General features: G+C 47.3%; 1 protein-coding gene across 1 annotated transcript in view; it reads right to left on the reverse strand.

Annotated features, from left to right (window-relative positions):
- Positions 1-20401, reverse strand: part of srcin1b (SRC kinase signaling inhibitor 1b) — a 57769-nt gene that overhangs the window by 9479 nt on the left and 27889 nt on the right. The window contains exons 5-9 of the mRNA XM_029528349.1: positions 14380-14406; positions 5835-6036; positions 4245-4374; positions 3598-3769; positions 145-1064 (exon numbers count right to left, since the gene is read on the reverse strand). Coding sequence (XP_029384209.1) covers positions 145-1064; positions 3598-3769; positions 4245-4374; positions 5835-6036; positions 14380-14406 — 1451 coding nt within the window. The remainder of the gene's footprint in view (positions 1-144; positions 1065-3597; positions 3770-4244; positions 4375-5834; positions 6037-14379; positions 14407-20401) is intronic.

A 20401-nucleotide genomic window follows, 5' to 3' on the forward strand; every position in this document is an offset into this window, starting at 1 on the left:
GTCACAGGGTCAGGTCACCACAGTGTCTTTGTTTTGACCTTTGACCCCTGAACAGTCAAACAGCCTGGATCTTCTTTGGATCAGAACATTTAAAGAAGCTCAACAATTTCCCCACTTTGAGAAGTCCCTGAGGATCCGTCCTACCTGGTCTCCGTCTCGTTCCCCAGCAGAGGAGAGCCGAAGCCTCCGGCGCCACCTCCCTCCCCTCCGGGACCGGCCATGAGGCAGAGCTGCTCCGAGGTGAGACCCAACCCGGCGGCCTGGGCCCGAGCTTTGGGACTGTCCCCGAACACTGAGGTCATGGAGTCCCTTCGTAAACTCTGCCTCCCGGGGGATCCGCGTCCCGGCATGGTGCCTGCGTAGGAATCCCTGACATCGGGGATCTTCTGTGGGGAGGAGGGCGGCGCCACCCGCAGTCCCATGGCCAAGACGGACGCGGCGTAGGCATCGTTGTAGAGCGGCCCCCCCGGCCTGTAGAGAGCGCCGCTTTCCATCAGCTCTCCTTGTAAAGCGGCGGCTGAGTAGGAGGTGAGGGTGCGCACGGACCCAGCTCCTCCCCCTCCCCCGCCCCCTCCCCGGCGGTACAGCGAGCCGTAGGGGTCGGCCCGGGCCGGCAGCGGGGAGTGAGGACCTCCTGCGAGACTCAGCCGGCTGGTTTCTGCACCCAGAGCGTAGGGGTCGGCGTACAGCCCCCCTCCACCTCGGTCGTCTCCTCGCAGCAGCACCATGCTCCTGGACCCGCCCACTTCGTTGTCGGGCTTCACGTCCCTGCGCTCCAGAATGGCGCTGGAGGAGGCACAGAAGGCCGGCTGGGCCTGGTGAGGCTGGTGGAGCTGTGGCTGCTGGTGGGGAGAGGAGTGGTGGGACTGGGGGTGCGGCAGGGAGTGGGTGTGGTGGGGGGGCCCGGCGTAGGAGGAGGGCCGGCCGCCGCTGTAGAGGAGGCGGGCGCGGGACGGTGAGCCTTGAGGAGGCGAGGCGGAGGAGGACGAGTGCTGGGAAGACATGGGCGGGTTGCTGAGGCGGCGGTTGGGTGGAGAGTCCTGAGGCGCGTACACCATCTCCCTCTGTGAACACACACACAGACAGTGATGCATTGTGGGAGCTTCCTTCAGGCCTGGGTGTCTCATCCAGGAGATGGTAGTCAGGCACATACACTGAAACGGCTCCAACAGAACGGAGCACACATTCCCGCCACAAAAAAACCTCACGACCTCCGTTAGAAAAATGGCGGCAGCAGCATGTTTGTTTGATTGTGTGCAAACAAACAATCATGGAGTCAATTAAAACTGTTAAAAAAAAAAACAAAGTTTCTGAAGTTGGTGGAGATTTATTTTCCGTGAAATAAAAGTTTGGGAGGAGAAAAGATGATGACATCACATGGTGAAGCCATCTTGGTTTTTTTAAACATTCATTTAGCGTTCAATTTCAGTGGAATTTAGTTTGATAAAGTTTATTTATATAATTATAATAATTATCTGTAGCTTTGCCTCTTTTTCTGTGTCCACATCGGATCCTAACAGCCTCCTCGTTCTACCTGACGTCTATTTTTAGCTTCACGCGGTCACGCTGCGTCACAGCCAGCCCGTCGAGCCCTCCCTGTTTAAAGCGTCGTAAATGACCAACCCTGCAATTTTGTTGTTTTTTTTTTTTTTTTCCAATCTAAAAGAGTAACGATCTTTGTCACAAAGAGCCGCTGCAGTCCACTACAACATCTCACAACAATTCACAGACGCTGACAGGAAAAACTGTAAATTGGCCTTTAAGTGCGTTTCAAGTTACACTTCATCGCTTATAGACAGACTGAGCATGAAGGGATTTTGTTTTGGAATCAGTTCTTGAAGTGTGAGAGGAAGGCGAAGCTTCAGTATGTGACGGCTGTGCAGTGGACGATACAGATACAGCGAGGAAACAAAAGACGACGCTGTAATTGCTCATGACGCACAAAGCCATCTCCAGGCGATGATGCAAATTGAAAAACCAATATTTCCCCATAATAACCCTCCGGCCTTCTGCAACAACACCCCGTGGACAGCCTCACAGCAGACTAATGACTCCGGTGCCATCATCTTCCATCTTGTCTCTTAGCAACGGCCTCGTATCGACACCGTCCTTTAAGACGTACAAACATTTCATCTCCACCTCCCGAGATCCCTTGAAGGCACAAGGCATCTATTACAGGTGCTCCGCGGAAAGAGCCATCCCTCGGCGCCATTCAGCGCCGGCAGGATCTGCCAATCAATCTCATCCTTAACCACGTTCTGTCCGGAGCCACAGCCAGACTTCAGGAGTCCTGGACCGCCTTCTGTGGTCCGCAACCAGGGCATAATCTTACACACACACGCACACACACACACGTCTTCGTTGCTCACCTTGGTGTGGCAGAAGCAGCCAATGTACCTCACACACATTACAGTCAAATAAACCTTCTGTGAAACGCTGGGAAGATTTCAGAGTCGTGCTCGAGCTGGAGCGATCACGGCGAGACGGAGCGGTTGACCTCCAAAAACATCAGCTGCAATGCATGCCCACACTCAGAAACGCACCGAGGCAGCAGCAGAACAACCACTGCACACACACGCTCAGAAAAATAAGACCTCGGGCCGTTTGAGTGACAGTAACAGGAAGAGAAAACGCGTCAGAACCGTCCAGCTGTCGACTGTTTAAAATGCAGGTTCATTTTTCGCAGTGTGCACTTCACGTGTCTGCTTTTCTGTAATGAGATATATCTGCTTTATAATTTATTCTATTTTATAAAAGCTGGCTTCTCCAACACTTTAAATTAGCGCTTCCTCATTTCCATAATCACAGCACAATTAGAGGCAACAAAAGGCGAAAGGCTTGTGGAGGAAACACTGAGCTGAATGACACAGCTTCTCTCTATCAGCCCGTGAAGCATTAGAAATCATGCTACTCACTTTTTTTCAGGATCCTGATGAGTTAACATAAAGTGTGGCTCAATGAGAGCAAAGGTAAGTTTCACTGTGAGAGATGAAACCACAAGTTTTAGTTCTGTCTGAAATTAAAATAAAGCTCTCCGGACCATCTATGAAGACCATAAACTCATCAACGCACAAAATGATGATGATGATGTCATCAGACACACCTGGGAAAAAGACAGCCCGACTGGATGTCATATTTCAAACACACATCATCTAACTCTTGTTTTAAAACTCTCCCTCTCCAGCGGCCCAAATCTGGATCCAAAGCCCGGTTCGAGGATGAATGTCTGTTGGTTTATGTAACTCATGTTTCTAAACACAGAAACATCATCAGCGTTAACGTGGGGGAGAATGAAGAACTATTTTCAAGGAGGAATTACGAAGTGTGTAATTTGTGGGGTGATTTGGTCGGCTCTGCCAGGAAGACACAAACCTTCGTCTCGCTCCTTAATCTATGAGTCATGAGCCAAGTGCAAACACTGAATTGGTGATGAAGAAAAAGGTGACTGGGATTGAAGCAGCAACGTTTTCTTGGCAGCACAATAATACAAAGCTAATGCAGATTAGCGAGTAAGTCTTTCCCTCCTACGATCGGTCTTTTCTATCAGGGAGAGAAAAATTGGGATGCAGCCGCACACTCAGATACACTGTCACCTACCCGCAGGTCTCCGTTGGCCAGATGTGGACTGTGGTGTCCCGGGTAGGTGCCGTAGACAGGCTCTTTGCAGTAAATCTTAATTACGCAGCGGTCCTGAACGTCCCGCGGGTCCTCCAGCTCGTAGAAAACGTTCCGGGTCTCATCTTTGATCAGCAGAGCCGTGCTGGGAGACCTGAACATCGATAGTCATCAAAGCAAACTGAGAAATAGTCCATGCAAAGACAATTTCAGCAGCTATTATGGCCATTCATTTACAGAACTGGGAGGTCTTCAGTGGAATGAGACAGTCCTGGTTCCAACGTGAACGTGAACATCTACAGTGGAGGAGAGTTTGAAAAGTTTTTGGTCTCACTTTGTCAGATTCTTGATTAGAGCTTTGGGAAAGATGAGATTTATTTATCTCTGTCCACTTGTGGCCTGAAAGTGGCAATTTCACGCCTCCTTCATCTTTATAGATTTTTATCTGTTTCCTGTTTACAAGAGCTGTTATTTCTATAAAAGCTTCTGAGGCTGAAACAGCAGCGTGTCATTTACACGTCTCATCTTGTGATTGATCGGTGGGAACTCGCACCAAACGAAGCGTAACTGCATCACTAAACAGATCAATAAACATCCCGTCTGGAGGGGAGGGGGGGCGAGTCACCTACCTGAGCATGGCCATGGTGAGCCTCTGGGGGAACATGTGGACTATCAGGGCCCTCAGAGTGTCCAGGCTGGTCAGCTCGTGGGTCAGATGGACCCGGCGGGTCTCTTCTCCAAGCTGGAGGAACAAGATTCCTGCATTTATGGATGGGGGGGGGCAAAGAGGGAGATCCGTGATGGTGGGGATGATGAGGTTTGAAGAGAGTGGAAGGACAGAGTTCATCTCAGAGTGTTCTAATTCTAAGATTCAGGATCGAGAGGATCCTAAAAAAGGACAAATAACTACTGCTGACATTCTAATTGAATAACTGCTGCTCAGATAAACTGGATTTCTTGTAAAGTTACACTCTGAGATTTAACTCTGGCCTGGCAATAGACAACAATAGAATAATCCAAATTTCAACACATTTGGTGTGAAATAGCGGACAGACGGTCATTCTGCTGTTTCCATTTGTGTCACACCTGAACGCAGTAAGTGAAATTACAGTTATCTCTGCAGCAACCAAGTGAGGTGGCCGTTTTTAGCTATCAGACTGTGTGATCGCACATCTGATCACGTTTCATGCTGCAGCGATCATTTCAAAGGTCCTTCTTTCTTCTCCAGTGTTTTATTTTGGAGGGCCGAGCTCAGGAAGAAGATTTATTTGACATCTCTTCAGAGGTCCAGGTGGCGACTGTTACAGAGTGACATCACAAAGACCCCAGACATCCTGACGGACTGTTTCTGAATCTGTACGGACCTTTAAGGAGCTGACAGGTCGCCTTTCTGTCGTTCATCATTCAGTCATAATCACAGCTGACAGGTGGACGCTCGGCCGGACCAGGTTTTACTGGACTGACACTTGATGCCTTCAGTCAACACAAATCAGTGATTTTCTGTATGAGGACGCCGCTACTTCGTCACGTCTAATGGGCCTTGTTTGCTGCTGATGTCAAACACATCAAACAGGATTAATAGTTCATCTGCCCGGATGAGTCCGACCGGCTCTCCGGCCGTCAGTCAGAGCTGCTGTCGATAGCTCAGAGACAGTCAGAGTTTCATCAATCAATTCACCAAATGGTGTCAGTGCAGTCGGCTCTCTTCCCACAAAGGGAAACCACATCGCTGCCACATCCTCACCTCAAATGATCAAACTGTCATGGGGGGGCATGAGCACGAAGCAGGAAGTGCACGCTACTGATGTAAAGTCATGACAGTAAAGGCTGTAAACTGTGACTCCAACAGGTGAACATGACATTCAGCTTCAGGGCTGATGGGAACGTCACGGTGCAAATGAAACCTGAAGGTTTCCAGGCCGGTGTGACTTTTGTTTGTGTGTTCTCAGATTTCTTTGACAGGAAACCAATCGGGTTGGTTTCTTTCACGTCTCTCAACAACGTCATCAGCACAAAGTGTCACCAAAAATGAAACCAAACCAATACGAATAAGAAACTAGATTGATGCTGCTCTACGATACAACGGTGAGAAGCTTCAGACATGAAAATGGAATTTCTCGTCATTTTTTATGGAAATAAAACGTCTTCACTAAGAACAATGCGACTGAACCTATGCCTGAGTTCAGCCCTCAGGTGTGGATCATTTTCAGGGGTCTCACCTGGTGCTCGTAGTTTGGCCTGGCTGGACGATCGGGCCAGCGGCAGGCTCTGCCGGAGCCGGTTCATCCGGTTAAAGCCCATGGGGATGTCGGGCTCCGACATGGTTTCCAGATTTTCTGCTGACGCGAAGGAAACCCTGCTGGCCTGGTCAGCGAGAGCCGGCTGTGTCGGGCTGAGTCGGGTCACACGTGGCGTACGAGTCTGTGAAGCAGAAGGCAAGAAGTTAGAGTGGAAGCAGAAGGAGACGGGTAGAGAGAGAAGATGCCAAGACAACATTCAAGCCAATGAAATGTAGAACGAGCAAACAAAGACAGACAAAATGCGTTTGATAATCAGCGGAAAGAAACAAAAGCACTGAGAGGGAAAGCTTTTAGCACACAGGCACAGACAAATTAAACAGTTAAGCTCAGACAAAGCAGCTCTTGCATCATCCTCTACCAACACAGGCTCGACAAAAGGAGGCTGAATCCTGGAGATAAAATTAGAGCAGCCAGTTGGGTTAAACAAACCGACTCTAACTGGAGTCCAGAAACACACCCACAGTGACAGACAATCACTTCAGTCAATTAAGGGCCCCATATTGGACGAAATGAGAGATCCATGTGTCCCTTTCTGATTCTAAAGCAGGTCCAGGTTCTCTGTATTCTCCATCAGCCTTCATTGACAGCAATCTGCTCAGCTGTGAAGAGCCCGCCGATCACAGCTGAACTCAATTACAAACCCGTAATGCAGATTACCACCAATTTTTCACCTGTGCAATTTGAAGCGGCGGGAGGGTGCCAAATTGTGAAGGACCTCTCATTACAGCACAAGCAGGAGCTGCTGCAGCAGGTTGGCTTTTAATGAATCTTTACTGACAGACATTTTCCAGACCAAAGAATCCAGTAATGAGCTCCCCCGGAGCTACGTGGAGCCGCCGCCGATCGCCTTCTGCATCTGTGCATCTCAGCTGTGTGAGTCCGTCGTTTGAATCCTCGGGGCCACTCAGCCGCGCATGTGTACACAAATATGTGGGAAATGCCAAGAACCATGTGAAAAGACATAAACACTGAGCATGAAACACACAAACGCACAATCTGATGCACAAAATCATCTCTGGAGGTTTTTTCTTCTTCTACATTCACAGTCTGTGAGCCGTTAAAGGTCGACGGTGTTGGTGTCCAAAGAGAGTCAGCCAATCAGAAGAGAGTATCTGAGGCTCATCACAAAGTCCCAGAAGTCCTAACAGCTTTTTTTAAGTCTCAGTTTCTGAATCCAGACTGAGACCTCGGAGACTTTGACTGGATTAATGTAGAACCTGGAGCTGATTTAGAGTCCCACACCACATGGAGGTCTACCTGTAGACCCGATGGACTCTAACATGCAGTCTGACTGTCTGCTTCCACATTAATATTGTTTTGTGAGTCCACGTCTTTCATAACAGCCTGACAGATTATGTGTGCTGCCTCTCATATGTTCGGAGATTTACGGCCTCGTCGGTGCTCGTCAGACGACACACACTGCACAACAAAAGCACACAATAATCAGACCACTGCGGGAAAAAAAGAAAAAGAACGAGGCCCGCAAGAGTTCTAAAGTTTAAGTTTAGCGAGCTGTGAAGAAAAGATGAGAAAGAGCAGATAAAGGTTAGAAAAAGCACGCGGCTGAAGAGAGTAAACAGCAGAGTGGAGAGAACAGGACATAAAGATGGATGAAGAAATATGGTCTCCAACTTCTTCCAAAGTAATTTCCATTTGCTGCAGAGGACCTTTTCTTCAGGTTAAAGAGGGAGGGAGAAGCTCCGCTGCACATTCAACACTGCTGGGCTTTTTGTCCACTGTAAAGGACAATTAACTTTAATCTCTCTGAGCTCCTGAATCATTTAAACCACGTACAGCGCCGCCGTCCTGTCCAGGTGAATTCAGGTGCAGCGGTGCATCGTGGCAGGTCTATGAGAGTCAGGCTTTTTCATCGTCAGGACCGAGGTGAGAAACTGAGCTGCTGAGAAGAAATTAATCAGCTTCAAAGGGAAAATTTACAAAAAAAAAAAAAAAAAAAAGATTTGGGCGCTGAAGTTTCAGGTTCTGCTCATTTCTCAGATTAGCAGCAGAAATGTTGCTCAGTTTATCTTGAGATGTGACAAATGGCTAAAAAAATGATTTGACATTTACGTGAAGCGAGTCCTAAATAAACAGATTAAACCTCCTCCCGTTTTATCTCTGCAGATGTTTTGTCCATCACAGAGGAATCTGTTTTTAGGTTTAAGTCTCTTTTCATACTAATCTTTTATCTGTTGTGGTGTAATTCTGTATCTGTCCCATGTTGTTGTTGATAAATGTCTCTGTGTGGTTTTACTTCACCAGCCCGTCAGATTCTACAGTGTCACAGGCCGCAGAAGTAAACTTCACTCACCATTACCACAAAAAATAAAATAAACCACCACAACATTACTGAAGCTGCAGCTCTGTTGGAGTCAGGCGTCCTGGTCTGAAATCTCCAGAGCACAACAGTCATCGGATGGGATGATGGACACAAACACGAAGGTCACTAAAGTTCAACAAGCTGCCACAAAAACGTCCGTGAGAAGAAGCAGCGAGTCAGTCAGCAGAAGGGCTGATTCAGTTCTCCTGTCAGTCAGTTTCTTCTTCACTGAGGAACACGGTGAAAGGAGGTACATCATTTCTGTGAGCTGCTCAGGAGTTCTAACGTCGGCTTGTCTCGTGTCTTTATTGCGCAGACGCTTCGTTAGGAAAACCTGAGCAGAGTCGGTACGACTGTGAGACCAAACGCTGCTGCCGCCGAGTCATTATTTCACAATGACTTCAAAAAGGAAAAACTCCAGGAGCTGAAATTTCCTTAAATAAGCATTACATTTCTCTGATCTTCAGTCCTTCACCTCTGACGATGAATCAGAGATCCAGTCAGTCTCACTGAGTCCGTGTGATTTGTTTCAATATGAATTTTAACAGCAGTTAACTCAAAATCAGGAGGTTTCACTCAACTACCCATTTAGACTATTAACAAACAGCTGGCTGCTTCAGAAACAGCCTCCGTCCAACCAGTGAAGGCTGACAGAGCTCCCAGCCCAGCCCGACTCTAAACGCAGGAACAAGTCACCGGCATCGGAGAAAATGCTGCACAGCTGCCAACATCTGGGCACATTTGGTTTGTGTCAAAGTGAAAGACGACTTCACACCTTCTCTTCAGAAAAAGGTTTGAGTAAGAAGCTCATTATTACTGAGTTATTGGCAGAATCAGCTGACAGTCTGGACCGACGTGTGAAAGCCAAAGAGGAAAAACGGAGGCAGCTCACAGCTGAGTGAACAAAAAGAAGACGGCGGCGTCGCTCGCATTAGAACATTAACGTTAGAGGACAGATCTGTGAGCGCGGCGTCGGTGAATCAACATCATGTGACTCTTCTTACCTCGGCTTTCAGCATCTTTAACAGCCTCTTCCTGTGATGCATCAAGTCCTCAGAGTGGTGTGCGTCTGACACACAACTTGTTTTTAACCCTCAGACCCTGTGAGTGTTGATTGATGGGGGGCAGCTGTGCACAGCTGTCCAGAAGGCCCCCAACTCAGAGATTTCACAGACATTATCTCCACACACCGTGACATTCCTCTCCACTGAGGCGCCGTCCTGGGAACTGCTGTTTCGCAGCATCAACAGAGCGAACACACCTTCACAACAACAACCTGAGGGGAGGGAACACGTGTTCGACACGTTTGCTCCGGAGCTGCCTGATTTAGCCACTTCCTGCAGAGCGGCCGGAGGTTAATCGCTGAAGGGTGCTGCTTTTTAAAATGAGAGGAGGGAAACCTCCTGTTCCCTGCCTGGATATGGAGTCACGGTTGAAGTGTTTCGATCGGAGGCTTTAACCCCTCCGCGGGCTGATTGGAGACCGGGCTCGACCTTGACATCGACGGACCAGATCTGTATGATCCGTCTGACCCGTCCTGGATCTTACTGTATCTGTAAATCACTCGGCAGCGTTCGGCCTTCAGCTCTTCAGCTCTACGGCCAACACAAGATAATTGTCTTTCACATCAAGTCGAGAGGGAGTTTCTCCTTCTGTTATTGCTCTCCACCAAGTTCAGCCTTATTACTGTGCCTGCTGCTGAGCAGACCTCACAAGTTTCAATAAGTGATTCTGGCCACGTAGCTCTGTCCGGCGCTGCGGCAGTCGGCCTCCTAAGCCTTTCAGCGGCCGAGAACGCTCTCTGTCATTCTGCGAGTCTGACTGGGGAATAGCCATTTTCCGCGGAGCATCAAATCAACAGCCAAGCAGCACGGGGCCAACAGAGGCAGGTTAGCGTTGAGCTGGCTCGATGGGACAAATATGTCGGGGGAGTCATTCACCATGCCAGACACGGTGAGCACAGCTGAGCACTTCACACACCACTAAAATGAAACATCCCTCAAAGAAAATCTATTATTTTATATTTTCAGACGAGTCATTATTACCGACCTTCATGTTTAAATGTAAAATATATTTCAGAATAAAGTGTGAAATCTACACCCTCCAAAAAATGTGCACAAACTACAACGCTGTTAACACAAACAATATTAGCTCCTCTTTAAAGATGCTGTATAAGAATTTTATTATCTTTTACTTCCTCCAGTGATGAAAATAAACTCTATTAGCATGCTAACAAATTAGCACCATCCCATCTCATAGCGTTTCCCACCTGCTGCTCCTGGAAGAAACAAAAACCTTAAGAACTGATGATGAAGGTCAGTCCTGTTTGGTGTTTTACAGTTCAGCGTTTCTTTCTAATGAACTTTTCCCCTCCCTGTGTCACCACGGTTACTTTAACCAGCCGTGGAAAAATCCCCCACAATTATAAAACCCTTCAAAATAACTGGGACCCCCCCCACTCTAAATTCAGCAGAGGGGACAATGAGCTGAGATTACTTTGGCCACTGCAAACAGAAAGACCAGAGCTCATGAGACGTACAATGGAGGGTTCATATTTGTAAAGTGAAGCTGGAGCTGCGAAAAATGAGACAATTAAAGAGCTCTGAGCTCCGTTTGTGCTTCTGACAGTGTCGCTGTCAAACAGCAGCAGATTGAATCCTCGCTCACTGACGAGCTGATATTTTCCTGTCCTGTTTCATGTGGATGTGTGTCTTGGAAAATGTGCACGGTTTATGCACATTTTCTTGCAGTTTCCATGACCACTGCAGGCCCACATGCACGTAAAAATGTGCATGTGTGTGCTTTAGCTCACATCAGGCTAAACACATTCACTAATCTCTCACGTGTTTTAGCAGTGGTAAGTGGCGTCCACGCTTATGTGTGTGCGTTTAGTCAGTCGTCAAACTAATAAAACATCAAAGGGGACCAATGGGGGACGATTAAACACACACACAGACACACACAAACACACACAGCGGCGCACTGCTGCAGGGGTTTCTATTGCATCAGAGGAGGAGGCGAGAGTCCCCGACTCCCTGAGAGGAAGAGGAGCGATAACCAATCCTGACTGAGCTGCAGACCGACAACGAATGGGGGCCGATCGGTGTTTGTCACCAACAGAGCTGCTGCTGCTGCAGACTGCACACAGACACACAACAAAACCGAACATGACCAAAGACTGCACACAGACACACAACAAAACCGAACATGACCGACACACAACAAAACCGAACATGACCAAAGACTGCACACAGACACACAACAAAACCGAACATGACCAAAGACTGCACACAGACACACAACAAAACCGAACATGACCAAAGACTGCACACAGACACACAACAAAACCGAACATGACCAAAGACTGCACACAGACACACAACAAAACCGAACATGACCAAAGACTGCACACGGACACACAACAAAACCGAACATGACCAAAGACTGCACACAGACACACAACAAAACCGAACATGACCAAAGACTGCACACAGACACACAACAAAACCGAACATGACCGACACACAACAAAACCGAACATGACCAAAGACTGCACACAGACACACAACAAAACCGAATATGACCGACACACAACAAAACCGAACATGACCAAAGACTGCACACAGACACACAACAAAACCGAACATGACCAAAGACTGCACACGGACACACAACAAAACCGAACATGACCAAAGACTGCACACAGACACACAACAAAACCGAACATGACCAAAGACTGCACACAGACACACAACAAAACCGAACATGACCAAAGACTGCACACATCAGCAACAACCAGGAAACGTCACTTAAATTTGACACACTGACGTCATAATTTGAATTTCCTAAAACTCTGATGTTGTCATGATGAGTCTGTGTTTTATTTATTTTGTGATCCATCACAGCAAAGAAGTTTTTAATCGGGGTTCGACGTCAGCGACATTTTGATAGAAACTTAAGATAAAAGCTCTTTGACGTTTGCAGATGACTCATAATCATTTAAATCAAAACAAAAAAGTGTTGCAATGAATCTGTAAAGTGTCAAACTTTAGCTTTCTGAATTAAATTACAAAAACAAACGAGCCTTTCTGTGACAACACTTTTTTTTTTTTTTGAGGAAACGGAAATCAGTTTTGTTTTTTTTTTTACTTTTCGTATGATGATGCTCGATGATGCGGATAACAAGCTCCTTCCATTCCAGGATGCTCACATTCAACACCTCCATCAGATTTTTGAGTTACAAATGTAAAATAGCTGCTCCTTTCAAGTTTTTTTTTATCATATACTGTGAAACGAATCAAAGCTTTTACAGCCTGTTTAATCCGAAAGCTGCAGCTCTTCCATTGTTCCATTTCAGAAAATCCTTCAGCAGTTCATATTCACTGCATCAGCAGCAGGCATGAAAGGAACCTTTAAAAATATCAAGTCATTTTATGGCTAAGATGCTGTAAGCTGCACTAAGTGCTTAGGTTAGCATATACACAACAGCTCAACCTCCGGGGTCATGAAGGTTCGCTCAGTGAGCAGAATGCATTCAAGTCAGAAGTGGTACTAATAATGTTTCAGAGCTGCTCATTGCTCTGCAGCGCTGCTCTCATTTCATGATCGGACCTGCTGAAGTCTTCTCTGTTACAGTTCATGTATTTGTGCATCATTCTTGTATCTATGTCTGTAATTTGTCTATTTTTTTACATTTCCAGCAAAGAAAGCTCAAAGAGAACTTTGGCTCAATCATCCAAATCTCTCTTTTCTTCATTTCACTTGTACAGTTTTGAATATACGGTGCCATTTGACGTGTTGTATCAGATTTAGCTTTAAGCTAATTCACTCCTGACCTGTTAAACACAATCACATGAACTCAGACGCTCATTTCAACAGGATTACGTCCGTCCTTCAACTGAATGTCGCACTCGACTGCTGTGATGAGATTAATTAGCTCATAGTCCAGATTCTGGTTAATTAGCTGCAGACGTTCACATGATGAGAGTCAACTTCCTGGAAGCGTGAGGCCATACATGTGGCTGTCACTGACTGATCAGCACTGTTTACATCTCTGTGTTGCCAGAGCTGTGAAACTGAGGTTTCATCTCGATGGTTGTGTTGAGTGTGGGCAACCGAGTGGAGCAGAAATCCTGAAGGCAACACTGTGTTTGTAACAGTGTGGGCTTCCATTGGCACCTTTCTCTTTTTTGTGTGTGTTTTTGCTTCATGTCAGATAATCCCACGTTCCATATTTTCAATCACTCAGTAAAGTGTAAAGGGGAGAGACTACGCCGATATTAGCAGGAGAAATAAGAGACTGCTCGGAAGCTTCGTTCAGGATCACACCTCTTCACCAACAACAAGCCTGAAGGGGAATATGGCTGTACAGTGAGGTGTCGGGGGGGGGGGGGGCGGTTGACCGACTGGGAACTGTGACGTTAGCGAAGGAAACATCACGTTTCAGGATTGATCCTCCGACCATCATGTGACTGTCAGGCTGAGCTAAACTTTACCGGCACAATTTCAGATATTCCACAATGGACATGTACGACATCCAACAATAATAATGATATATGAAATGATCCCAACATGTTCTCAGGGGCCCACCGAGGGGCCACAGAGGCACTGCATGAGGGCCGACAAATCATTTTTAATACAGCCAAGCTAATAAATCAGGGAGAATGAGGTTATTATAAACAGTAACAGAGCAGCAAACAAGGACTCTGAAATGACCTCATATGGTGGGAAATGTTGAGTAGTTTTAAATATCCACCTGAACCTGAGTCAGGATTCATTCATCCTCTGGGGAGCATGAATGTGTATTATATCTCATGGAATCCATCCAAGAAATTCACAAGACAATGAACCACAACGCTCCACTTGGCCTGTTTATCTTTAAACAAAGAAGACACAAATCCAGGACCATCAGAGTCCGTCAGAAAACCATCATGCCGGAGCAAAGTCAGCAGTCAGCTCTGCTTGGAGATGTACAAACAAAAAGTTCAACACAAAAGTGTGCGGCAGAATGTGACCAACACAGAGCGGTGATGGCGAAGAAGCAGGCAGGCATGCAAAGAGACAATGGAGAGTGATCCTATTAGAGACAAATCCACACAGAGACACAGATTTACACCCAAACACAAACACAATATTGGCACTGACCTTGAAGCTCCAGTAGTTTGGCTGTTGCTAAGAGCAGGAGGGGAAAGGGGGAGAAAAACAAAGAGCAAAGGAGACAGAAAAGGGACGGGGGGTGAAAGGAGGAAAAACAGGATCCAGTGTGAGACATTTTCTCGTGTACAGAAGGTCAACCAACCTCAGAGAGACTGATGACGTCTCACCGGTTTAGTTTGATACGACCACAAACCGTCTCATCCTAAACAAACAAGAGCTGGAGAGAAAATGACGAGATAATTCCGGCGACGATGGCCAGATTAACTCGTGCTGTCCTTCACTGTCACCAGAACAGGACTTTAATTGCCTCTTAGCAATGAATTAATTATTAACCAAATATTTACAGTGACTTCACACACACACACACACACACACACACACACACACTGATGTAGGCTCCTTAAATTCATCCCCACGCGTTGTCTGGCGAGGACCCAGCGGTCGGATTAAAGCAGCGCACCAACACTGGATTAAAAAGATGCATCGTCACTTCATCTCCCAGGAGGCCAAGTTTCAGGTCAATGATGGATCAAACTGAACCCCAAGAACCGTGGAGGTCGCTGTTTACCTGGGAGTCAGATGTTCTAAACGCTGCTGACCATCGATTACTGATGGCGGGAGGCAGCTAAACGATCGGAGAGCAAAGCCCGTGACAGCCTTCATGCACTGAACATTTTCCCCGGAAAGAAGCTGCTGCGGACGCTTCCAGGTTCAGGCGAGGTCCTGGTCCCATAAAGTGAACGTGTTGAATCAGAACACGGATCCAAACACAAAGTCCTGAAGTGAAAGAGGCAGAGAGGCGGCTGCACTTGAGCGGCCTTCACAGGGCGCGGATTTCCTTTTCAATGTCAATGAACCTCTAAATATATTTTCATGGAAGGGTTTTTTTATACTACAGCACTTGGACTTAAAAATATTCACATATTGGACATTTTTGAGTTTGAGTCTGAATACAAAACGTCATAGTGAGTCATCTGAATGTTTTTGATATTAATTTCAGATAAAATATCAGGTCAAACATCATTATTTGATCTGGCAGCTTTGCAGAGTAAGAGATGATAGTTTTAGTTTAGTAAACTACACTAAAGTCATATTTATTGAACATCCGTCTCTCCTCTGATTTAGTCAGTCGATGACCGTTCACTGTATGTGGCAGAAACAGCAGCTGAGAGAAGCTCGAATAACGAGGCAGCTGTGATCGTCTCGTTCCGGCCCTCGAAGTAAATTCTGATGTTGTAGAAGGTCTCAGAAAAAGGACTGAGCAGCAACAAGCCCGTCCATCAGATAACAGTCAGGTCCTCTTAAAACGAGGCAGCACTGACCCCAAAAGCCTTCAATCAATCAATCAGCGTCTGGATCTGACTGCTCTTCTCCGAGCCGAGATGTCTGCCTCTGTCTATCATCGTCCATCAACCGCTGAGCTCAGCCAGAGTTGGACTCAGCAGCAATCAGACAAATATGACGTCATCAAGAGAAAACATGTTTCATCCGTTTCAGAGTGAAGCTAAAAACAGACACAAACGAAGCACAAAGACCACAAATAAACACAACTGGACCTTTAGACCGCTTGAGCCTTTCAGACAGCTGCTGCTCTGAACACATTCAGATCAGGCACAACAAACTATTTACGTCTATTTCAGCCAAAGTGAGAGCGTACATGAGACTTTAAATTTTAAATTCAGAGCGCAGGTGTCTTCATGTCGTCTGTGAGAATGAATTCTATCACAGACGCTTTGAGAGCTTCTGAAAACACAAATCCTCTTAATAATTTAACGAAGGTGTAGGTGGAACTTAATTCATGTTTGAGCAGCTGTTCTGGGAACTGCCTGGATTTTCTCGCCCCGCTCACAAAATCTTGGTTGCCACTTTTGAAAATGGGTCTCACTTGATGTTTAACGTGGAGCGGAGCGGGCCGGACAGAAGAGACAACGAGCTCTGTCCAAGCCCGCTGACCAACACAGCACAATGTCTAAGATGCCTTCAATCAAACCGAGAAAGTCAAAGCAGCCCAAAACCTGTATTTTTTAGGATTTCGGTCCTTAAAATTTCCTTTTTTGGACTTGACAGCCACATGCAGTCTGCCGTTGTGTCCCAGTCCAGGGACCAGATCCTGGACTCCCATCACCTTGCACCCTGTGGACGTCCAGCTGTTTTGGGGATAAGCCTTTGTGTTTTATGGCCCCTGGTTTTCCCGTGAACATTTAAAAGTCTAATTCTCTCTCTCTGTTGTGTTTGTTTTCATTTACCTGCCCAACGACTTCTGGGATAGTTCGGACAAATTAAGGACCCAAGTTAGGGCCAGAACACATAGACACAACAGAGCGACCATCAAAAAGACAAAACAACACAATGAGTTTCCACAGAGACACAAAACCACCTTAAGATCTTTATCCCCAACTCTCTGAGCCTCCTGATGATCTTTCTTACCAAACAAACTGATCCACAGTGTAAATATCTGTTGATTCAACCAAACGAGGACTTTGTCGTCTTCACATTTTATCTGAACTGTTTCATTTATATAAACTATAACTAGTTCAGGCCGTAAGTATTTGGTCAGTTAAATATTTTTTTGTTCTTCAGGCCCCGAGCTTCTTTCGAGGGGATCTATAAATAATAGATCTGACATTAAAGTCCCAGTTTGAGCAGGTTTACGTCAGAACTGAAGCGGCTGTGAGGGAGATCCGGACATTTTAGCGGAGAGAAGTTTAGGTTTTCAGAAATAATTGGACAGATCAGACTCTGCTGGACTTCCCTGGAGATCCTCTCCGGTCTCTGTCTTCAGCTGACGGACTCCTTCCTCAGCTGGACGTGATGAATGATCCTGAACTTCTCTCTGTGTTGGAGGTCATCAGCAGGTTTGAACATTCGACCAACTCTGAGCTACATGTGAGCTCTTTAGTGCTCAGCATGACAAAAAAAAAAAAAAACACGCTGTGTCGGCAGGTCCACATCTCAAACTCAATTCTCTGTATTTGAACATAAATCTAGTCAAACTGAAGCTGAGACTTGGCCAGTAGCTGACAGTATTGATTTTATGTCACTAACATCCTATTGAAGATTGTCTTAAAGTACCTGATGATACAGCAAGCCTAAATATTGTTCCATGGCATTCTTTTTTTATTTTCAGTTTTGATTTCTGATTATCTCATTCATGATAAATAAATGCTCATCTTTTGCTTTTTCTTCTTTTCTTGCTGAAAAATGCTGACGCTGTGGAGGACCGCCTTCGGGGTTTGAACTTTGGAGCACTTCCTTCCACGTGGCGGCTTCCTGATTACCGGAGAAGAGCTGCGAAGTGGGCGTCAACATTGTCACCGTCCTCGCAGGTTCTCGTCAGAAATGATCAAAACAGAAACAAACGGCTGATTGTTGTGTCATAATCCTTGGCGTCTTGGCGTTCACACGGAGCCGTGCGCTGTGTAATCACCTGCTCCCACCGTTTATTCACCTTAAATTGGAATGACGAGAATTACCGCCAAGTCACTCCACAGATAATTTAATGCACCAACAAGCAGACCGTTTTTGGAACATAAAGCTTGTCCCATCTCACACAAACAGGCCCCCTATGCGCCGTGACTCAGTGATCAGTGCCTGCAATATTTCTCAATCACTCGAGCTGGAATCCCGAAGCGCACATATGTGCCGAGGAGGACGAGCTCAGAGGGACGAGTCCAGAGAGACGAGAAAACACGTCTGACCTGCATGCCAAGTAGCCATCTTTGAACCCCCCATATCGCCACCTCACCCCTTCCTTCCTCTCCAAACACACAACAACACATTTGCACTCACACGCACACCGAAACACACTTGTGTTTACGCTTCTGCTCAAAACCTGAAATCATGATTCACAAATGTTCACACACACGACTGCGGCAGCACAAACACACCTGGACAACACCTGTCTGACACAGGTGGACCCTCCCCTACACACACACACACACACACACACACACACACTTAGATTAATCAGAGGAGGAGAGGATCAGTTTTGACCTCATCATCAGCTCGAACTCTCTGGACTTGTACACACAACAAACGCACATGCATACACGCACACACACGCACACACTCTCTCTCTCCTGTACTTTACATCACTCCACTCCGTCATCAGTCATGCAGCAGCAGCAGCAGCAGCAGCAGCAGCAGCAGCAGCGTCACAGTCATGGCAGCTTTACGGAGGGATGCCTGAACGCCTCAGCTGAGGATGGAAGGACGGCGGTTGGAGAGAGTTACCGTGGCTACTTAAAGAGCACGACGACCGCCTGCTGCATCCTCCCGCTCCACACGCCTCCCTCTTCCTCCTCCCCCCTCTCCATGATTCTTCTTCCTAAAATGTATTTTCACTGCAGCTCTGTCTTTCCCGCGCCCCGAAGATCCGCCAGCGTCCCCTCTTCGCTTGTACCCGTAGTAACGCCTAAGAGGCAGATAGCATCCCTTCCTGCCCCTCCTCCTTGCTCTCTCTCGCTCTCTCCCTCCCTCTCCTTCTGTGTGTCAGTCTCTCTCGCCCCTCATCCCTGCTGTAAACGATAAAAAAAAGAAATCCTCTCTCCTTCCTTCACTGTCTCTCCCGTCGCTCCGTCTCTCTCACTCAGAACAGCCTGTGCCTCCTTCCAAAGCTCAGGCATTGCCAAACATATGATATCACTGGGTTGCCATATATGGGGAGGCAGTGGGTTGCCATGACGACAGCAGACTCCACCTGTTTCCTCCTCCTCGGCTCAGTCCACCTTCTCGTCAGGAGACGGATGGGCTGGTTCGGGTAAATAGACACAGACCATGAAGAGCAAAGAGTGGGTGGAGAGGAGGGAGGAGCTGGACGGGCGAGACAGGGGACATGATGGACAGAATGGGGGGGGGGAGACAAGTCCAGAGACAGGAGGACCAGAGACAGAAGGATCAGAGACAGAAAGAACAGAGACAGAAGGACCAGAGACAGAAGGACCACAGACAGGAGGACCAGAGACAGAAAGAACAGAGACAGGAGGACCAGAGACAGAAGGACCAGAGACAGGAGGACCAGAGACAGGAGGACCAGAGACAGAAAGAACAGAGACAGGAGGACCAGAGACAGAAAGAACAGAGACAGAAGGACCAGAGACAGAAAGAACAGAGACAGGAGGACCAGAGACAGAAAGAACAGAGACAGGAGGACCAGAGACAGGAGGACCAGAGACAGAAAGAACAGAGACAGGAGGACCAGAGACAGAAAGAACAGAGACAGAAGGACCAGAGACAGAAAGAACAGAGACAGAAGGACCAGAGACAGGAGGATCAGAGACAGGAGGACCAGAGACGGGAGGACCAGAGACAGGAGGACCAGAGACAGAAGGACCAGAGACAGAAAGAACAGAGACAGGAGGACCAGAGACAGAAAGAACAGAGACAGGAGGACCAGAGACAGGAGGATCAGAGACAGGAGGATCAGAGACAGAAGGACCAGAGACAGGAGGACCAGAGACAGAAAGAACAGAGACAGAAGGACCAGAGACAGGAGGACCAGAGACAGGAGGACCAGAGACAGGAGGACCAGAGACAGAAAGAACAGAGACAGGAGGACCAGAGACAGGAGGATCAGAGACAGGAGGATCAGAGACAGAAGGACCAGAGACAGGAGGACCAGAGACAGAAAGAACAGAGACAGGAGGACCAGAGACGGGAGGACCAGAGACAGGAGGACCAGAGACAGAAGGATCAGAGACAGGAGGACCAGAGACAGAAAGAACAGAGACAGGAGGACCAGAGACAGAAGGATCAGAGACAGAAAGAACAGAGACAGGAGGACCAGAGACAGAAGGACCAGAGACAGAAAGAACAGAGACAGGAGGACCAGAGACAGAAAGAACAGAGACAGAAAGAACAGAGACAGGAGGACCAGAGACAGAAGGATCAGAGACAGGAGGACCAGAGACAGAAAGAACAGAGACAGGAGGACCAGAGACAGGAGGACCAGAGACAGGAGGATCAGAGACAGACAGAACAGAGACGGGAGGACCAGAGACAGAAAGAACAG

The sequence above is a fragment of the Echeneis naucrates genome, chromosome 19 (genome assembly GCF_900963305.1).
Source record: "Echeneis naucrates chromosome 19, fEcheNa1.1, whole genome shotgun sequence".
Lineage (NCBI taxonomy): Eukaryota > Metazoa > Chordata > Actinopteri > Carangiformes > Echeneidae > Echeneis > Echeneis naucrates.